Here is a 21,476-nt window from a genome sequence, read left to right as displayed (position 1 = left end):
GCCCACAGATCTCTTCAATCTCTTCGGCCGTAAAGGCCTCATCCTCTTCTTCTTTATTGTACTTGGGCCTGACAAATGTTTTGTACAGATGCGACACTGGCTGCGGTAATACCCATCCATCATTCTTTCTATCATCTTCCCATCTTACATCAGCTGGAGTAGGTTGAAAGCCTACCCCAAAGAACTTTTCACTGGCGGTCAGGGTGACATGTTCAGCTATTCCTTGCAATGATTTCCCAAGCCCCTTCCCAGGTTTGTAGCCATGCCTGATCATTTCTTTGGCCACCATGATTGATGCATTTGAAAGAAATGGTTTAGGGCAAGGTTTTCCTTCTTCGCACTAATCCGCGACCACGATTTCAATGGCTTGATAGACTATATGCTCACTCCCCTCTCTTGCTTCCAGACGTGAGACTGATGGGTCCCGATAAATTGATTGCTCATCTTCCCCGTGGACCACAATCTCTTGATCCTCATGCTCGAACTTCACCATCTGGTGAAGAGTAGAGGGTACAACCCCCACTGCATGAATCCACGGCGTCCCCAAAAGAAAGTTGTAGGATGTGTCCATGTTCGGAACCTGGAAGGTTACTTCAAAGTCTACTGGGTCGATGGTTAGAATTAGATCAATCTCTCCAATTGTGTCCCTTTTGATACCATCGAATGCACGTACACCGACATTATTGGGTCAGATTCTTTTGATACCGATTTCCATACGCTGCAGAGTTGAGAGTGGGCAAATGTCTACCTCAGAGCCTCCGTCCAACATAACCCTTTTCACGTAGTACCCTTCGCATTAGGCTGTCAGGTGCAGGGCTTTGTTATGTGCGGCCCCTTTTGGGGGCAAGTCATTTTTGCTGAAGGAGATCTGGTTGATTGCGAAAAATCTTTCTGCCATTATCTCTAACTGCTCTGCAGAAGTCTCAACAGGCACATATGCTTCATTAAGGGTCTTGATCAATACCTTTTGATATTCGGTGGAGTTCATCAATAGAGACAACAAGGAGACTTGTGCGGGAGATTTTCAAAGTTGGTCGATCACCTCATAATCCTCCATTTTCATCTTTTGAAAGAAGGTCTCCGCTTCTTCGGCACTCACGGGCTTCTTAGATGGGAAGCGCTTTCTAGTGGCATTGTTCACCTCTTCCAAATTGAAATACTTTTCAGCCGTATTATTTTCTTGAACCTCTCTTGAGATTTCTTTGCCCTTATAGGTCACCACCGATTTGTTGTAATTCTAGGGCACAGCGGCAGGATCTGTCATGGGCTTCTGTGGCGCGCGATCAATAACCACGGGCTCACTCAGCCTTGGTGGATTAATTGGACCCCGCATCACATAAGCTCCCCTGGGCACATATATTTGGGTTATCTTGTTCAGCTCGAATCTCCTGGGAGGACTCAAAGTCATCTTCTTTTCTTTGCGGCCTCGAAGGACATAAAGAACAACATCTTTGGGAGGGGTTGCCCCAGTTTCAACTTCAATTTTCTTCTCTGACTTTGGAGGGGTAGTTTTGTTCTTTTTCTCCCCTTTGTCTTGCTTCGGGGAAGCTTTTGGTTTCTTTTCTACATTAGCGATGGCAATGATGGCCTTCAACGCTAGGTCAAATTCCTTGTCTTCACAAATCATTCCAATAACCGGCCCATTATTGTGAGCCGGTAGTGGATTGTTGGTTACATTAGGAACATTTTCGTCCCTTAGCACTGTTCTTTTTTGTTCTATCAGATCTTCCATAGCTCTCTTCAAAGTCCAACAATTTTCTATATTATGCCCTTCAGCCCCTAAATGATAAGCGCACCGGGTTCCACGTTGGTAAGAGGGTGATTATGGGTTTTGCCTATTCGGGGGTACGGGTGGCAACAAACCCATTTGGACCAATTTTGGGAATAGGCTAGAATAGGACTCGCCAATTGGTGTGAAGTTCGTTTTCCTTAGCGGCTCCCAGGCACGGAAGTTGTTTTGTAGAGGTCGGGGATTGCAGTGAGCTGGGTAAGGAGGTTGATTTCGGGGAAGTGGAGCTCTATTCTGGTTAAATTGTTGTTGTGGCCTGACAAAGGTTTGGGCATTCATCACTGTGTATGGCTTAGGAGCATAAGCTACATCTTGGTGAGGATAGTAGTGTTATGGGACTCTTTCAGAGAAAAAAGATCTGGGTGGACAGGATTTCCTTGCGCTCGAAGTTTCCATTGACGTTTCTTCCTTTTTCTTTCGATTTGCTACTCCTCTAGACCCACCCTGGATGGCTTGGGAGGTAGCTCTTATAGCAGATTGGCTCAAAATTCGACCTGTTTTCAACCTATTTTCAACCATTTCGCCAATATTGATGGCTTCAGCGAACAGTTTACCCATTGCGGACATCATATTTTGGAAGAAGTCAGCTTCTTGAGCTTGGAGGAAAACTGTGACCATTTCAATCTCATCCATCGGAGGCTTTACCCTGGAGGCCTGCTCATGCCATTTAACAGCGTACTCTCGGAAGCTTTCCGAAGATTTCTTCTTTAAGTTTGTTAATGAGTTCCTATCCGGAGCAATATCAATGTTGTACTGGAATTGCCTGACGAAATATCGAGCAAGATCATCCCAGATGTGCCAGCGAGAAATATCTTGGTCCATGTACCATTCAGATGCGATGCCAACCAAACTTTCTCCAAAGTAGGCCATGAGGAGTTCCTCCTTTCCACCGACTCCTCGCAGCTGGTTGAAATATCTCTTGAGATGAGTAATGGGATCCCCATGCCCATAGTATTTCTCAAATTTTAGGGTTTTTAATCCCAATGGTAGATACACACGAGGGAACATACATAAGTTAGCATAAGATACACTTTTCTGTCCACTCAAACCTTGTATGCTTTCAAGGCTCTGTTCCATACTCCTCATCTTTCTCGCAATCTCTTCTTGCTCATGAGTTTTGGTGTTCTTTTCTTACCCTGCAGCGAACTCATACTGGGGTAGTTGAGGGTAAGTATAAGTGGGAAACTGAGGAGGTTCCATTGGGAAGGTGGGTGTTTGGAAGGTCAAAGCTGAGGAGTCAAAACTAGGCCTGGGCAGTGTAGGTTGTGCCGTGGCCGAGCAAGGTGGAGCGGTGAAGATATTTGAAGCTGCACCAGACATTAACACCTGGGGGCAGACCTCAGAAGGCGTTCCCACAAAATGAGCTGAGATAGTTAGGTGTCCTAGTGGTGTATTTGGGTGACTGATCGGGACAGTGGAGGTATCGCTTGCTCTAGGAAAGAGTTTGGGGAATCCAGGGATTGCGCTTTGTGGCTCTCTTCCATTTGCCCAAGCGTCCCACATTTCCATAACTCGGAGGCAGAGGATTCTATTTTCTTTGGTAGCTGCCGATTCTAAGGTCGGGATGCCTGAGATTGGACTATCATCCACGATGAGAATTATTGGCGATGTCATTTCTGAAGAAATTTCGATGCTCCATTTTGATCTCGTAAAGTATGGGTGCAAAGCCAGATTACCTCAAAAACCAACCACCATTCTATAACAACCTGGACTGGAAGTAACAGCAGCAAACAGTTAGTTTGAAATTAATAACAGATAGGTAATCGCACGTTGGGGGTGTGATGCACCTATACAGTTAAATGTGTTTCTACATGTTTAGCAACGGTTGCATGCTTCATCCTGGCTTTTCTTCTTTCCACTTCCACTCTTTCCTTTTCATCTTTTTTTTGGGTTACGATCGAATCCTATATAGATTGTCTACGTGTCATGATCCCGCATGAATCAGACCAAGCTTAGTTCTGGGGGCAAAAAGTGTAAACAATAAATAACAAAACATTTTGGAATTTTCATTTTTTCATAAAAAGGAAATGCTTTGATTACAACAACTCAAAACTAACAGACTCGAAAAGAAAATCAACAGACTCCAACAGCAAGATGACAATACAGACTCAAGAACCGACTAACAGACTCCGACAGAAAGAAAATACAGAATCGAAAATAAACTGACAAACTCCAACATAAAGGATAAACACAGACTCAAGTGAAAATCAAGAATACATTAATGCTCCTGGGGCCTACGGGACATCATTCGGTCTCGCCGCGGGCCTATATGCGAGATCCCCTTGCAGCCACTCCAAATCACTCATTATCTGGTAGACGAAAGTCATCACTGCATCAAAGAAAGTAGTACGAGTCATGTCCTCGCATGCTTGGCACTTCACGGTAATGTAGTCAGCAATGGCTCTGATCCTCTCTCGGAATCTACCCTTTTCCTAAAACAATTGCCTATCTGCTGATTCCGGGCTCCTAACACTTCAGAGTCGTGAAGGTGTTGATTTTGCAATTGTTGTATTCCTTCCTCCATCCGAGCCATCAAATCGTAACAGTGTTCCCTATCAGCTTTGAAATCTTTAGCTTGCTTGGCTGCCTCATTCTCAAGAGTAGTTACCTCTCTTCTCAGGCTGGTGATTGTCCCTTCATACTTTCTCTTCATTTGTTGCACAAACTATGTCCGACCTTTTGCATTTTCCGCTAATTGAGCCCGGGCTTTTGCTAGACTGGCCTCAGACTTTTCTAGGTCATCTTGACACTCAAGGGCTTTTTTTTCATGCTGCTTATAAGCCGTTCATCCGCTCGGCTTCTTTCCGGGTTTCTAGCAGCTATTTTCATCTTCCGGATTTGAGCTTTGAGGGCTTCATTTTCTTGAGTTAGTTTTTTCTTTTCTCCCTCATATGCGGCGGCTCGCAAACCATTTTCAAACTGAAGGTCCATGACTTTCTTTTCCAACTTGCTTATTTTGGCCTTGTAGCTTTCTTCTTTTGCCAACCAGCCCCATTGCTCTTGCGAGTCGCTTGTAAATTGTTGAATGTGGGCTCTCTTGACAGGTCTCTCGGGAATCTGAAATCTTTTACCGAACCAAACAATGTACTTAGGGTCCACTTCACCTCTAGCTAGATCTCGCACCATGGTCTTAGGTTCAAGAAATCTACATTTATTCCACACCTGATGAATTCTCCCTTCTGGAAATACGACTTTTGGGCCCAATTCAATGACATGTTTACTCAAATCTTCGTCATGTGGGACGGTTTGAAATCTTCCTAATTGGCGCAAAACTCTGTGGGGAGCATACGGCTGGATGCTCCGGATGCCCATCAGGAAGAGATAACACACTTCAGCTGACATGTATAATGATTCGGTGACAGGAAGCCATCCAAATGCCCACTCAATTTTATCGGTAGTCAAGGAGCTCAAATGTGCAAGCCAAGCTTCAGTACCCTCGGGGAATTCAATACCCACTACTCGGCTTTCAAATTCTTCAACGCAACTCAAATCGGCCATACCGTAATTCATATACCCAACCCGGTGGCAAAGATGTTCCTGCATCCATAATTGTAGTAATAGATTGCAGCCTTGGAATAACTTCCCCCTTCCTGACAGATAGTCAATGCTTGGTAGATTTCAGATAAGATCAGGGGAACCACAATGCTGTTGGCTTTCTTGATTGCAACATCGATCATTCCTACGAGACCCACCTCTATATTACCATCTTTTCGCGGACAGACAACAATACCTAAGAATGCTACTATAAAAGCCAAACCCCGCCTTGCCTCCCATTTGTCTTTATTTCCGGCATGGGTCAGACCAATGTTCGGCTCTTCAAAACCTCGGGGGTTACCATAGTGTTGATACAAGAATTGGAGAGTGCAATATCCTTCAGATAAATTTCCATCCTGAATATCCCAACTAATACTTAATAGATCCAAAAATCTGTGGGGAGATACCGGTCTTGGTGACACTGGATATCGACTTCTAAGGTTTTCATTAAGGCTCGCATAACCTGCAACTTTCTCCAGTGTGGGTGTGAGCTCAAAGTCAGAGAAACGGAACACATTGCGAGTTGGGTCCCAAAAAGGTATTAAAACTTCAATTATGTCCAACCTTGGCTTGACGTTCAAAAGTCTGACGAGGCCTCCCAGAACTTTTACCACAGTTTCTCTACTGCCTTTTCCTAGATCATTCCACCACATGTGGATCTGCAAGGGGATCTCTTTAAGGGCTGTGAAGGGTTCAATTTCATTTGTGCTCATCCTGTACATTTATTAAGGTGATTTAATAACTCATTTTGACCCAAAAGAGTAATACCATTTTTCAAAATTTTACTTCAAAAATAAAACCCGATTTTGCAGATACGGCCATTCACCACTTCGGGGAAGAAGATTTAAGTCTGTACCTCCTAACCGGTCGAAACATAAAAAATGACCAAAGGTGGATATTCTTGCAAAAACAGCCTTCCGTTGCCCTTTTTGGGGACATTCGGCTTATTTTAAACAAGAATGGCATCACCCTGCTTATTTGTGACAAAAAATAAAATTTTGTTGTTTTGGGGCTATTTTTGCAAAAGGGAAGTTGGACCCGATGGGGGTTGCCTACGTATCTCACATCTGGTGAGAATCAAACTGGCGTAGTTCGGGCCGATTTGACGAAAATAAATAAATAAAAACCAACTATTTTTCAAACAAAAGATTTTGTCAAAATTTTGGCAGAGTTTTAGTATATTTTGGACACTGATTTTTTTCAAAACAAGAAATTATCTCTCTGAGCCCTCACACTGCTATTTTCTTTTCCCAATTTCTTCTATTATCCACAAGTTGGTCAACATGTGAATCTGAAGCAAATAAATGCACAAGTAGCAAGCAGGATGCATCAGGATGGTCTTTTCATTTCAGGTACACCTATCCTAGACAGACCCAACCCCTGTGTTGAGTCTCCTAAGTCAAATGCACGTGATGCAAACAAATGTTCCTACTAGGGATCTGGCATGAAGCTTTGTTATATTAGGTTTAAAACCTGAGTTTATTGTTCTAGACCTGACTTACCCGAGCGGACAACTCGAGTCGGGGAGGGGCAGCGTACCGGGAATACAGAAGCTTCACTGGCTCTTCAACTTGTCTGAACCTCATTCTAAAATGGGATAAGACTCTAGACAGAAGAGAAGTCACACGAAGTGCACCTTTCTCCATGATTTAGAAGACTCAAAGAGAGGGAGAGTTTCGTAGCAGTTTATATACAATTCACAAAATATCAAAGTGGTAAAAGCATTTAGCACATTAGGCTCAAACATGTAGAAAATAAGATAATAGATAAAGCCAATCATAACAGCTATTCTAAGCTCGAATATTTAAACCCTGAACCGAAGTTCTGGGTTTGGCTCCCCAGCAGAGTCGCCAGAGCTATCACACCTTCTTTTTTACACACCACCCCGAAGGGTAGTATATAAGGGAGTTTTTCCAATTAAGTGACATTATTCGAAATGGGATTATTTATTCAATTTTATTCAGAGTCGCCACTTGGGATGGTTTGTTTTCTGGTGTCCCAAGTCACCGGTTTATTTTAAATCCCAAATCGAGGAAAATTCGACTTTCCTTTTTGAAGTCTGCGAACCTGAAATTCTGAATAAGGAATTCTTTTAACCCGAGGGAAGGTGTTAGGCACCCCCGGATTCCGTGATTCTAGGACGGTCGCTTAAACTATCATAATTGGCATATTATCTGATTTTAATACATTTTTAGCTTATGGTATAATTTTAAACTTAATAACCGCTTTTAAGTATTTTTTAGGAAAGTTCAACGTTATTTAAAACACGTCTTTGGATCACGTCACATGAAATGAACCCGTGATCCGCGACATATTTTATTTAACATTGTTAGGATTTGGATTTGGGTCACATGAAATGCACACCTGAGTTTAGGGAGGTAAATTATTAAAATAACGCACTTAAAGTGACTACACGTTTGCAACTTTGTGAGGGCCATGAAATTTCAACTAAACGGCACACCTCGAATTCTAAGGATCAACACAAGATTAGTTAAATGAGGGCCATGCAATTGTCATTTTTGTTTGACATGACGCACCTCGATCTAAAAAAACCAATAATTGTTTAGAGAAAACTGAGGACTCCTAATTACTCAAATATTGCCTAAATGATTTGTTGAAGGCCAAAGAAAGTAATACTTCATTTTAAAGAAATGTTCAAGCCCAATCAAAGAACCCAATTTGTATGGGACATGCACAAGTAGAATGTTCAGAGATTCACGGATCGAACCTCCACAACATCTGAAAGTAGTCAGATTTTTAACGTGTGCCAAATTAAAATTAAACCAAAAGTCATTGCAAGCTTGGGGGCTCGAAACAGGCCCATCTCTCAAACGAAGGCCAGTTGTACGTTAATAAAGAGGGAATTTTATCCCTTTGGGCTTGACATCGATTCCCCAAACATGGTTACCCATATACAATGATTCAATTTCAGATCTTATTAATTAACAAACATTAATTGAGAAAAATAATCCATTCATGGAATGTGACAATGAAACTTGGCCAAAATTAATTTAACAAGAGAAAACTTCATGCTGGGATCATATAACTTAGATTCATATCTGTGACACTAAAATTAAAACTAGAAAAATAGTTTGACAAAGGCATTTATTCGAAATCCAAAAATTCAAACATCCATTCGACTTAACAAAAACCATTATTTCTAATATCTATGCTTCCCCATTGTACCAACTTACATATGGATTTAGTGCTATTCTATCTTAGTTTATTTGAAGAATCAATCAACATAGAAATACAGTACACAAATTTAAACCTATGAGAGAACCATTGAAACTAATTTAAACCTACTTGAATCTAATACCCAACTTCACTACAATCTTCAGGAACACTACATGCTACCTCTACACAAATCCATTCCTTATGACCTTTCATACATATTTGATAATCAACACATTAAATCAACAGACTGGCATTATTATATTATTCCACACTTAAAGCAAAAATAGAAAGATGTATAAGAAAACTAAACTAAACTAAGTAACTTCAATAAATTAATGGAATCAGAATTCGAATTCATGACATTTTTTATTGATTTCAGGTAGGGATAAACAACTTCCACATATACTCAAGCAAAGTTGGTCATTTTAGATCCAAAAGAGTACCTGGAAGTGAACAAAATAAGAAAATGAAGAATCAGCAGTAGTAGCAGCATGCAACCAGCAGTAGAAACCAACCAGATTCAACAATTAAAACCAAGGAAATCAGCTCAGAAACCCAATGGAAGAGTAACCCTCAACGAGCTTGAACCGAAAACTTTCAACAATCAAACATCAATCCATTTTGAATATCCGAATAAGAACCTTTGCTTTCAGAAAATTTTAAAAAAAAGTTCTGAAGAAAGCTCAATAAAACAGTGAAAACTAGCTGTTTATATTTTCTGAGTTTTTCTCTATCTCCTTCTCATATCTCCCCCATTCAACTCTCATTAGCAATGCCTTTATGGGTAAGCTATTAGGGCAGCAGAAATAGTTCATTTTTTTTGCCCTCTAGACCTTCCACAATTTTTATTTTTGCAGTTTAGTCCCTAAATTTCTAACTTGTTTCCATGTAAACTATTTTCAGCTTCTAAGAAGCTTCTTAAGGCTGTTATTCAGTGATTCCCTAAGTAAACTACCCAAGTTACCCCTTAGTTACCCTATTTTTACCCCTGAACCTCAAATGGGTTATGGGTCAAGTTGACCCTGGGTCGAATCTATTTAGAAAACCAGCCCAAACCTGAACTCAAAGGCATGAACCTCAAGCCCAAGCATAATCAAAACCAAATTATCTGAATAAAAATGAAAACAAATTCCCGTTTGACTGAGCCACTTTAGGTATTTCTCTGTTTTCTTTTGTTAGTTTTTCTTTATTGTTTCTTTCATTTTTCTATCTTTTATTGTCATCTACCTCTTCCTCTCCTTCTGGACTCTTTTGCTTTCCCAATTTCTTCAGAGTCGTCCTTTTTATATGAATGTTAGTTTTAAGAAGCCCTTTTTCTTTAATTAGTATAAATAGTCTATTTATTAGGTCAGTTTTAATTTCAGTTCATTAATCAGATTTTTGAAAATTGCTCGAATTGCTTGCACATCCTCAAATTTAGGCCAAGCTTGACCTTAATCGTGTATTCTTGTCAAAGACACACGAATAAGGTCAAACTAGACCTTAAACCTCGCTGAAGCTTCAATTTGGGGTTTGGGATTTTTAGGGTTCAGAGCTTTGATTTAATATTTGAGGAGTTCAGGGATGGTTTGAGGGAAAACAATGATGGAACTAGTATGAGGGGTAAGGGTGGTTATGCGGTGTTATTTTGGTGGGGTTTGGAGGTGGTGCCACCACCGGAGAAAATTGGGCGGCGCTAGGGTTCCGCTTCTTTGATCTAAAATTCGAAGAGTTTCGAAGGGATTCGAGTTAAATGGATTGGGTATTTGGGATAAGGAGGTGGAGGAGATTCAAGGGTGTAATTTTGGTGGCATTTGGCCGCCGGCCGCAGCCGTGGGCGATTTTCGGCAGACGACGGACGGTGGTTTTGGGCGGCGTTACTCTGGGGTCTCTGAGGTGATAAGAGAGGGGGGTGGAAGGAGTGTTCAGACATATATATTTTGAAGATACCCCTAGTTCAAAACCGTCGGATCAAGAATGATCAACGGTTGAGATCCCTTATGCACAAAACGGGGTTGTTTGGATGGTGAGGGGGCTGGACCGGGTTTACAAGCGGGTTTGGGCCGGGTATAGGTGATTTGGATAGGTTAAATGGTGGGTTCGGCCCAAAATTCAAGCCTTTCTCTTTATTTAAAGCTTTTCTCTTCTTTTTAATTTCAAAATCCCTTCTTTTCTTCCTTTTTTTTTAATTAAGAATTCTAATAATTAAAATCTTAACTATCTACAAATGTGAAATTAAAGTAATTAACTAATTATAAAAATTATAAACCTTACTCAAATCTATATTAAAAGTGAAAAATCAATAAACCAAAATTAAAAGATAAAAATGTAAAAATGAGCTATTTTTTTTTATTTTCAAATTTTTATAAAGCAAATACTTATTGATTAATTCTAACAATGTAAATAAATCTTAAATGCAATGAATTATATTTTTGGTGTTTTTTTTCATGATTAAAATAAAAATTAAACGTGCACAAAAATGCAACAATTAATAAAAATCCTACAAAATCCTATAAAATGGCGAATAATTAAGAAATTATCTTCTTGGATTTTATAGGAGTATTTCATATAGGGCAAAAATCACATGCTCACAGAGTCAGAGGCCGATGGTGTGACTTTTCCTTACAATGATGAACTTGTCATTACTTTACAAATTTTAGATACTGATGTTAAAAGTATTATAGTAGATAACGGAAGTGGAGCGTGTGTCATCCATCCCCGAGTCCTCGCACAAATGAGACTCGAGGATAAGATAGTGCCATGTTGCATCACACTACCGGTTTTAAAAATGTATTTGAGTGTACTTCGGGGGAAATTACACTCCCCGTTCTTGCCGGTTGAGTAACTCTAGAGACAACATCCCATATCATGGACCAGGACACCACATACATTACCATCGTGGGACAACCATGGATACACCCAATGAGAGTTGTCCCCTCCAGCTTGTACCAAGTGATCAAATTCCCAACGCCTGGAGAATATTCAGCATACGAGGGGAACAACGCCTGTCCCAAGAATGCTACCAATCTCCATGGACAACACGACAACTCAACAAAGGAAAGATAAGGAAAAAGAAGAATAGCAATTGGTAGGGTCAAGGTTGCCATAAGATGAAACCAAGGAAGTCATTATGGACCCCGAGATGGTCGAAGCCGCAGAATCGACCATAAAAGACATCAACCCCGTCCAATTAGATCATAGCGACATCAGTAAAAAGGCCTACATCGGTTGCAAACTCTGAGAACCAGGTAAATTTAGTATTCTTAATAACTAATGCAGATTTATTTGCCATTAGTCATACAGATATGCCAAGCATCCCCAAAGAGATCACGATATACAAACTAAACATTTACCCCTTCTACCTCCTAGTAAGGCAAGTCTAACGAAATTTCAACCTCTTCTACTTATCAAAGGTTGGTCATAAAAATGTTTAAAGATAAACTCGGCAAAACCATAGAGGTATATATAGACGACATGTTGGTCAAATCTGTGAAGGCGGAGAATCATATTAACCACCTAAAGGAAACTTTCGATATCCTAAGAGAGTACGGAATGAAACTAAACCCCGAGTAATGCGCATTTGGCATAGCCTCAGGAAAATTTTGGGCTTCTTAGTATCACACCGAGGAATTGAGGTCAACCCATATTAAATTAAAGTTATAGACAAGATACCTAAGCAATTGAATACTAAGAAGCAAGTCCAAAGATTGACCGCTCGAATTGTCGCCCTATCCAGATTTATCTCGCGGTCGTCCAATAGATGTCACAGGTTTTTCAGCATACTAAAAAAGGATAATGGCCTTGAGTGGATTCCCGAGTGTGTAGAAGCACTACGAGAACTGAAGTTGCACTTGCCATCACCACCCTTGCTCTCGAAGCCCGAGTCCGGGGAGTACCTCCTCGTCTACCTAGTTGTCTCCGAAGTAGCAATAAGTGTGGTCCTGGGTCGAGAAAAAAATGGTAAGCAATCTCCTATTTATGTTATCATTAAAACACTTGTCGATGTCAAGACGAGGTACCCACACCTCGAGAAATTGGCCTTGGCCTTAGTTGTAGCTTCACGAAAGCTTAGACCCTATTTTCAGTGCCACCCTATCTCAGTCGTCACTATTTTTCCTTTAAGAAATATTTTACATAAACTATGGGTCTTGTCACGATAGCACTACAGGTCTGAGTCAGCATAACTTTTTCCAAGCCTTGAAACTTCAACTTGTGAGACATCAAGTCCTTCATCATTTTTGCATAACCGGTAATCTCCCTCAAGGAATCAATCAATGGAATGTTCACCTGAATCTTCTTCAACATCTCCATCAATTTCTTATATTCTCCTCATTTTGATATTTGTCCAACCTCTGCGGGAAGGGTGCTAGAGGTCGCTTCTTTCCTGTGGATTGAGTTAGATCTTGCTCTGGCACTTCTTATAATGCCTTCTCTTGCACTTTCTCAATCTTCTTCTCAACCTCTTTTTCCTTGTTTAGTTCCTCTTGGGCTAGCTGCACTCTTACTTCTATTAGCTCAATTGACCATCTACCTCAATTGGTACTGACATAAGTATTTCAGTTGATCGGCTCTCGCAAGCAATTTCTTGCTCTAAATCAAGATCTTTACCATTTCTTAGACTCACAACCATCATCTGCTTCGGGCCATACTCTTTCAGGTTAACATGTGTATCTACAAGTAACGTCCCTTGAGGACGATTGGTAAGGGCCGTGGATATTTGCCCTAGTTGAATCTCAATGCCCTTGATGGCTGAGTCGTGTAATACTACCTTTTCGTGCATCTAGTGTGCCTTTTCTTGCATCTGGTGGACCTTTTCTTCCATTTTTCTACTTGACCCAATGAGTTTCCTTTAATTTCGAACAACACGTCATCATGTCTCACTATTTGTTGTTGTTGAGGTTGTTGAAACTAGGTGCTGATTTTGCTGATTGTACCCTGGTTGTCTTTGATAAGGCATAGCCTGAAGACAAGGCATAGCCTGAAGACAAGGCATAGCCTGACCCTATGATCGTAAAACTCTAGGATTATTATTATTATTATTATTATTATTATTATTATTATTATTATTATTATTATTGTATTGATGTTGTAGTGGCTTATATTGCTGATTTTGCTGTCCCTAATTCTGCCCACCTTGTCTCTAGCCTCCATAGTTGCCATACAGTTCATATTCTCTCGATAGTTCTGATTGTCACTCTCATCATTCCACGAGCACACATATGGTTGATTAATGCATGGTGTGCATAATCCTCCATTTGTCGTGTCAACTATGTGCACCTGTTTTTGGACCGACTCATCAATCTTTTTGGTGAGGATACTCAATTGCGTCATCATAGTAGCCATATTTTCAGCCATGGAGTTATTTGGGTCTAGAGCTACTGAATGAACTACAGTAGTGATTGTAGAGTCTCTTGTCATCCATCCTGAGTTTTGAACCATTTTATCAAGTAAGACCTTATATTCTCTGAATGATTTTGTTACATCCCGTACTTTAATATTAGGACGAGTCGCAGTAATCCAAATGACATTGAAGGGATTAAGACCATTTATGAGGTTATAAAGTATTTGTGACTATGTTATTTTAAGATCCCGTAAGTTTAACAACCTTGATACCATTATATACATTTGATATGGTATTTTGAGTGGAACATTTTTGTAAAAACATTTGAAAAATATGATTTTATATAGTTATTAATATTACTACTTTAGCATATATTTAAATTAAACACATAATATAAGAAAGTTTATCAGATTTTCTTTATTGTAGAGATAAAAATTATTTTCACAAGAAAAGAAGGTTATCTTTTTACCATTTTAAGAATTAAGCGTACGAAATTTTTTACTCTTTATATGAGATTATGAAAATTAAAAGTTGAGAAAATATATATATATTTTTTCACACGGATATTTTAACGAAATAATAGTGTATATATTTATATTATATGGCACCATATGACCATGATAGTAAGTTATATAAATTGTATTAAAAGTGAGTAGTATTATAAGTAATTTGACATAATTCTTAATTATGTGAATAATAATTATTAATTTTTAGTGGAAGATTTAATAATTAATTAAACATATTTGGATAAGCTTAAGTACTCCTGAACGTGGCAGCAACACATATGAATTAAGTGACTCTTAACTTAGTTTTGCAAGGTGGCAACATTTAAAGATGCCTTTATCTCATTTGATTAAGAATATAATCAAAAAGGGCAACAAATTTAGAAAGTTTGTTCATTTAATTTGATTATCATCTATTGACCTAGTACATCTTTACACTTTCATGCTCATTTTCGTTCAGTCTTTTGAGCATACCCACAGTCGGTCTATCATAAGTGCCTACGAGAGCAATTTTTTCATGCTCACCAGGAAAATGTTTGTTAGTGCAACTTATAAGAAATTGTTCATCATCCGATTCAATCTATATCGAGAGAATCGGCTCAACTATATTAAGGCTATCCCTTATTTCTTTTGGCATGATTCATACGACACAAACGAAACGAGCAAATTTACAATTTGCATACTCTATTCATAAAAAAATTAGAGATGCTTATGTTCTTGATTCCCCATGTGTCATATTATTCTATTATCCATTCATGAGTTTCAGAAAATACGTAAGTTGATAAAGTTTATTTCATGATATTAATGAAAAGGCATAATGGTCTTATGACACTCCGGAAGCTTTTATTGACGTACTTCTCATGCATTGCATTTATTTACATTGACCCATGACCAGATGACATTATATATGTATACTATATGTATATGGGATATGAGAAAAGGTTACAGTGTTATATACGTACCACCATTTGATCAGCTGGTATACGATGATGATATTGCGCACATTGGCTGAAATGATATGATGGGATGCCCTCAGAGGCTTGATGATATTATGTACGTACAAACCTATGCATTATATGACATTTATACGCATATGCATGACACGATAAATATTTCATGATTTAGAGAGCTATCCAGACTTATAGGTTGAGTCTTTTACTTCATGTTTCTTCCATGTCCTTTATATACTGATTTACATGCCTTACATACTCAGTACAATATTCGTACTGACGTCCTTTTGTTGGGGACGCTGCATTCATGCCTGTAGATATAGATAATCAGTTTGGCGAGCCCTCATAGTAGACGAGATTGGCATTCAACGAAGGATCGGTAAGACTCCACCTCATTCGGAGTGCAGCCAAGTCTTTGAGTCATCGTGTCAGAGTGTTTCTACAGACTTATGGGTAGGCAGGTACCCTGTCCCATTTGATGTCAAGTAATCTTAGAAGCTTTGTAGACAGAGGTTCATTTTGTACAGTATGTCAGAGGCCTTGTCGGCCCATATGTATCCATGTTTTAACAAAAATGGTTGAGTGATACAGTATTTCCCACCTACAGTTGTACATTACGATTTGTGGTCATGTTGGTCCATGAAAGTTTCAAAGAAAAACAAATGAGTTGCAGAGTGGTTCATTTGGGCCAGTGCAACACCGGGTTCCAGCCACGCCTCCCTAGGTCGGGACGTGATAAAGTGGTATCAGAGCGGGTCGTGTCTTAGGGAGTCTACAAAGCCGTACCTAGTAGAGTCTCACTTATGAGTGTGTTGCACGCCATATTTATAATTGAGAGGCTATAGGGAATTTAGGAAATGTTACCCTTCTTTTGTTTCCAAATCGTGCCATAGAGCTGAGTCGTAAGAAGTCAGTATGAAGCTTTCGCCAGGTTTTGTATGCACCAGAGGTACAAGTACTACAGTAGAACGTTAGGGAATAATTTCAACCTATGTGGAAGGGAGGCTATGAAAGAAACAGAAGATAGGATGCAAGACTGAAAAGTAAGTAAGGTAAAGGTGAAAAAGATACGAGATAATCAAGTACAAAAGGTTTTGAATAGTCAAGACTTTAGATATAGTTTGGGGTTTAGTTTAAGTTACATAGGAGAACCTAGTGAAAATTTTGGAAATTTGTAATAGTTAACATTCGAGGACGAATATTTTAAAAGGAGGGGGGGGAGGAATGATGTTACATTCCGTACTTTAATATTAGGACGAGTCGTAGTAATTCATATGAGCTTGAAGGGATTAAGACCGTTTATGAGGTTATAAAGTATCTATGACTATGTTATTTTAAGACCCCATAAGTTTAACAACCTTGATACCATTATATACATTTGATATGGTATTTTGAATGGAACATTTTTGTAATTTTTTTTGAAAAATATGATTTTATATAGTTATTAATATTACTACTTTCGAAAATGTTTTAAATTATGCACATAATATAAGAAAGTTTATGAGATTTCCTTTATTGTAAAGATTGAAATTATTTTCACAAGAAAAGAAGGTTATTCTTTTTACCATTTTAAGAATTAAGCGTACGAAAATTTTTACTCTTCATATGAGATTAGGAAAATTAGAAGTTGAGAATATATATATATATATATATATATATATATATATATATATATATATATATATATATTTTACACGGATGTTTTAACGAAATAATAGTGTATGTATTTATTTATATGGTACCATATGACCATGATAATAAGTTATATAAATTGTATTAAAAATGAGTAGTATTATAAGTAATTTGAGATAATTCTTAATTATGTGAATAATAATTATTGATTTTTAGTGAAAGATTTATTAATTAATTAAACATATTTGGATAAGCTTAAGTACTCCTCAACGTGGCAGCAACACATATGAATTAAGTGATTCTTACCTTATTTTTGCTAGGTGGTAACATTTAAAGATGCCTTTATCTCATTTGATTAAGAATATAATCAAAAAGGGCAACAGATTTAGAAAGCATGTTCATCTAATTTGATTATCATCTATTGACCTAGTACATCTTTACACTTTCATGCTCATTTTCGTTTAGTCTTTTGAGCATACCCAAAGTTGGTCTATCATAAGTGCCTACTAGAGCAATTTGTTTATGCTCACCAGGAAAATGTTTGTTAGTGCAACTTATAAGAAAATGTTCACTATCCGATTCAATCTATATCAAGAGAATCGGCTCAAATATGTTAAGGCTATCCCTTATTTCTTTTGGCATGATCCATACGTTACAAACGAAACGAGCAAATTTACAATTTTCATACATGAATCTATTCATAGAAAAATTAGAGATGCTTATGTTCTTGATTCCCCATGTGTCATATTATTCTATCATCTGTTCATGGGTCTCAGAAAATACGTAAGTTGATAAAATTTATTTCATGATATTAATCGAAGGCATAATGGTCTTACGACACTCCGAAAGGTTTTATTGACGTACTTCTCATGCATTACATTCATTTACATTGACCCATGACCAGATGTCATTATATACGCGTATATATGTATACTATATGTATATGAGATATGGGAAAAAGGTTACAACGTTATATACGCACCACCACCTGATCAGCTGGTATACGATGATGATATTGCCCACATTGGCTAAAATGATATGATGGGATGCCCTCATCACTTGATGATATCATGTACGTACAAACCTATGCATTATATGACATTTATACTCATATGCATGACACGATAAATATTTCATGATTTAGAGAGCTATCCATACTTACAGGTTGAGTCCTTTACTTTATGTTTCTTCCATGTCCTTTATATACTGATTTACATGCCTTACATACTCAGTATATTATTCGTACTGATGTCCTTTTGTTGGGGACGCTGCATTTATGCCTGCAGGTATAGATAATCAGTTTGACGAGCCCTCATAGTAGACGAGATTCACATTCAGCAAAGGATCGGTAAGACTCCACCTCATTCGGAGTGCAGTCGAGTCTATGAGTCATTGTGTTAGAGTGTTTCTACAGACTTATGGGTAGGCCGGTACCCTATCCCATTTGATGTCAAGTAATCTTAGAGGCTTTGTAGACAGAGGTTCATTTTGTACAGTATGTCAGAGGCCTTGACGACCCATATGTATTCACGTTTTAAGAAAAATGGTTGAGTGATACAGTGTTGCCCACCTACAGTTGTACATTACGAGTTGTGGCCATGTTGGACCATGATAGTTTCAAAGAAAAATAAATGAGTTGCAGAGTGGTTCGCTCGGGACAGAGCGGCACCGGGTGCTAGCCATGCCTCCCTAGTTTGGGGCGTGACAGATTTGCTCAAAAATGCTCCACCTGTTGAAACATCAACATTGGCTTTTAAACTATCTGCCAATTCCACGTAGAACCTCTGCCCCAGCATCTAATCAGGAATGCTATGGTGTGGACACCTAACTAACATCCCCTTGAACCTCTCCAACGTTTCTTGTAGCGGTTCAGATAGTTTCTACCTGAAGCTTAGTATCTCATCCACTTCTTTGGTAGTCTTATTGGGCGGGTAGAATTTGTTCAAAAATTGCTTGACCAATTCCTCTCAAGTAGTGATGAAGTTTATGGGGAGAGAACTGAGCCAAATATTAGCGTTTCCTATCACTGAGAATGGAAACAACAACACTCTTATTGCTTCCGGTGTCACATTCGGTTGCCTTTGCGTGAAATAAATCGACATGAAATTTTTCAGATGCCGCTGTGGATCTTCGATGTAAGAACAACCCCTTGTTCTGCAACAAATGTGGCATGTTGTTTGTGATTTGAAATGATTCCTTTTGTATCTAAGAGACTGCAATTACGGTTGCCAGATTTCAGCGGTGGGTTGTGCTTAATCACACAAGGCTACTTCTGGTACGAGAGGTGCCACACCCTGATTCTTCGGGTCATTCACATTGTTTATGTTGTTTTGGGTTTCTATAACGTCACCCATGTCTAGTTCGATTGGTTCTGTTGAGTTCTATTGTCGTTTGTCTTTCTTGTTTTCTTGGTTTAGTACCTTGAAAGATTTCTCAGGTCTGATAATGCTTCTTAATTCACCAGTTCTTGAGGAGTTTCTAATCATGCACCTGTAACACACAAGACTACAAGCGTTAATATTTCAATATAATAAATTTCAAGTCGAAAAAGCTGACTACACTAAGAATTCTAACAATTCTTTTAGCCGTAATTAATAACACTGCTAATTCTCCGGCAACGATGCCAAAATTTAATCACGCCCAACTATGCCTCCAAGAGGTCTAGCTTTTGTTGCAAATATAATCCGGTTTGAAGTCCGAAGTCGAATCCCACAGGAAATTAAACCTACTAATCACAACCACTAGTTTCACAAAAATTCAAGTAATCAACCTTCGAAAATATTAAATAATGGTTTGAGTGTTTATTAACTAAGGGAAAAGTAATTAAAATGCAGTAATTTCTAACTAACAAAATAAATGTTATAGACAAGATTTGGAAAAGTCTATGATTATGATTTTCCCTATTGTCAGAATCTCCTCTGCTACGTTTCCATAAATTCGTCTAAGTATTTTCTACCGATTATGAGTACTTCGTATATTATAGATCTCTCTCGAGAAACTACCACAGTTTACTAGATATATTCTCTCAAACTACGCTAGCTAGCACTAATTCACCGCTCACTACGATCGCACCGAAGTTTCGTTATCTCTAATCCCGCCTTTAAATCCTCCATATTGATTTCTAAAATATGTTAGGAGTGGTGTTGCTGAATAGCCACCTAAATGCGTATTCTCTCTCGAGCAGTACACACTAAATAAGCACAGTTAATTAAGAGCTCTTCAATCAACAATAACAAAAATATAGTTGAACAAGTAAAGAAAGATCAACGACAAATTTATATTAAATGCGGTGGAAAATCATCCTTCAATAGGTTCTATCAAACCCTAAATGAGAGAGTTAGCTACTCATAAATATATAAACAATCATCATGATGTTCAAAGACATTAAACTTCAAAGTAAAGAGATAAACATGGGAAAAACTCGTTTGATTCTTGCTCCATAGTGGTCTGTAGCCTTTTCCTTCTCCAAAATAATGTCCAATCCTTTATCAACTTGTTTAGGGAGTAACATGTTTGGGTCAAGGTCCTTGAGTCCAAATCCGGGTCGGAGTCTTTTAATTCACGCACTTTTGATCACCGGGCTATAGACCTCGCGAGACCAGGCTTATAGCGCAGTCAGCCTGGCCACAGAGCTGGCTATGCCTAGTCTGTAGCGCAGTCAAATTGGCTATGGAGCTGGCTATACTTGGCCTGTGGCACAGTAAAGCTGGCTACAGAGCTGACTACGCTTGGCCTGTTGCTAGGCTTGGGTACGTGGTGTTTTTTTGTGCTCTTTTCTTGCACTTTCGTCCTCTTTTCGTGCAACTTTCGTTCGACTCTTTCTTCCGATGCTACTACACATAAAACAAAATAATTTAGCTCAAATATCGCACAATGACTCATTAAACCAACAAAATATAGGGCGAGTAATGTACTAAAAGAATAACATTTTGGCCAGACATCATATAACAAGTATTGTAACTTATAACAATTTTATTTTGTCCTTGAATATCGATAATTTTTGGAAAAAGTTAATTCTTCAATAATTGGTAACAAATTCATCAAATAAAAAACAAAAATGAATTTATTTTGCACATTAAGTTGAAAAAAAATAAGAAAAGATTAAAGAAAAAATATACGTAATTTTTATTGACTAAAAATACCACCTAAAATGAAACATAAAAAGTAAATTTCTACATTGTTCTTGGGGGGCATTTGCATCTATACCCGCTTTTTGTGTCAGATTTTAACTTGTGCCCGCTTTGCAAAAAAAATTGCAAGCGTACCCGCTTTTTCACATAACTTCAGCACACGGGCTGAAGTAGCAAAGTCAATCACGTAAAACTTCAGCATTCTAGTAGCCGGGCCTGAAGTTCAGCTCTAGAGCTGAAATTTTTGTGTTGTAATTGGCTACTTTTAACTTCCTCTCTGTAATGCACATAACACATGAGTATCTGACGAGCATGTTTACTTGACCAAAATGGGATATTTCTATAACCATTGTGTCATTGTCCGTGGGAAGTCGTTGCTTCCATGGTTCCCCATCCATCCTCATAAATGTATGCTCAGCAGCACCATTGTGAAACTCAAAT

At 38.5% G+C, this 21,476-nt stretch overlaps 1 protein-coding gene across 1 annotated transcript; it reads right to left on the bottom strand.

Annotated features, from left to right (window-relative positions):
* Positions 1-2,119: 2,119 nt before the first annotated feature.
* On the bottom strand, positions 2,120-2,875 carry LOC138889671 (uncharacterized). The gene has a single exon (XM_070173006.1). It carries the CDS (start codon positions 2,873-2,875, stop codon positions 2,120-2,122), a length of 756 nt encoding a protein of 251 aa, XP_070029107.1.
* Between the last annotated feature and the right edge of the window lie 18,601 nt (positions 2,876-21,476).

This window comes from Nicotiana sylvestris, chromosome 4 (assembly GCF_000393655.2).
Source record: "Nicotiana sylvestris chromosome 4, ASM39365v2, whole genome shotgun sequence".
Classification (NCBI taxonomy): domain Eukaryota; kingdom Viridiplantae; phylum Streptophyta; class Magnoliopsida; order Solanales; family Solanaceae; genus Nicotiana; species Nicotiana sylvestris.
Note: the sequence above shows the minus strand (reverse complement) of the source record. Positions and strands in the feature narration are given on the sequence as shown.

What these genes read in the sequence shown, in the direction of transcription:
- LOC138889671 (XM_070173006.1), bottom strand. Translation starts at nt 2,875, where the DNA reads ATGAGGAGTATGGAACAGAGCCTTGAAAGCATACAAGGTTTGAGTGGA.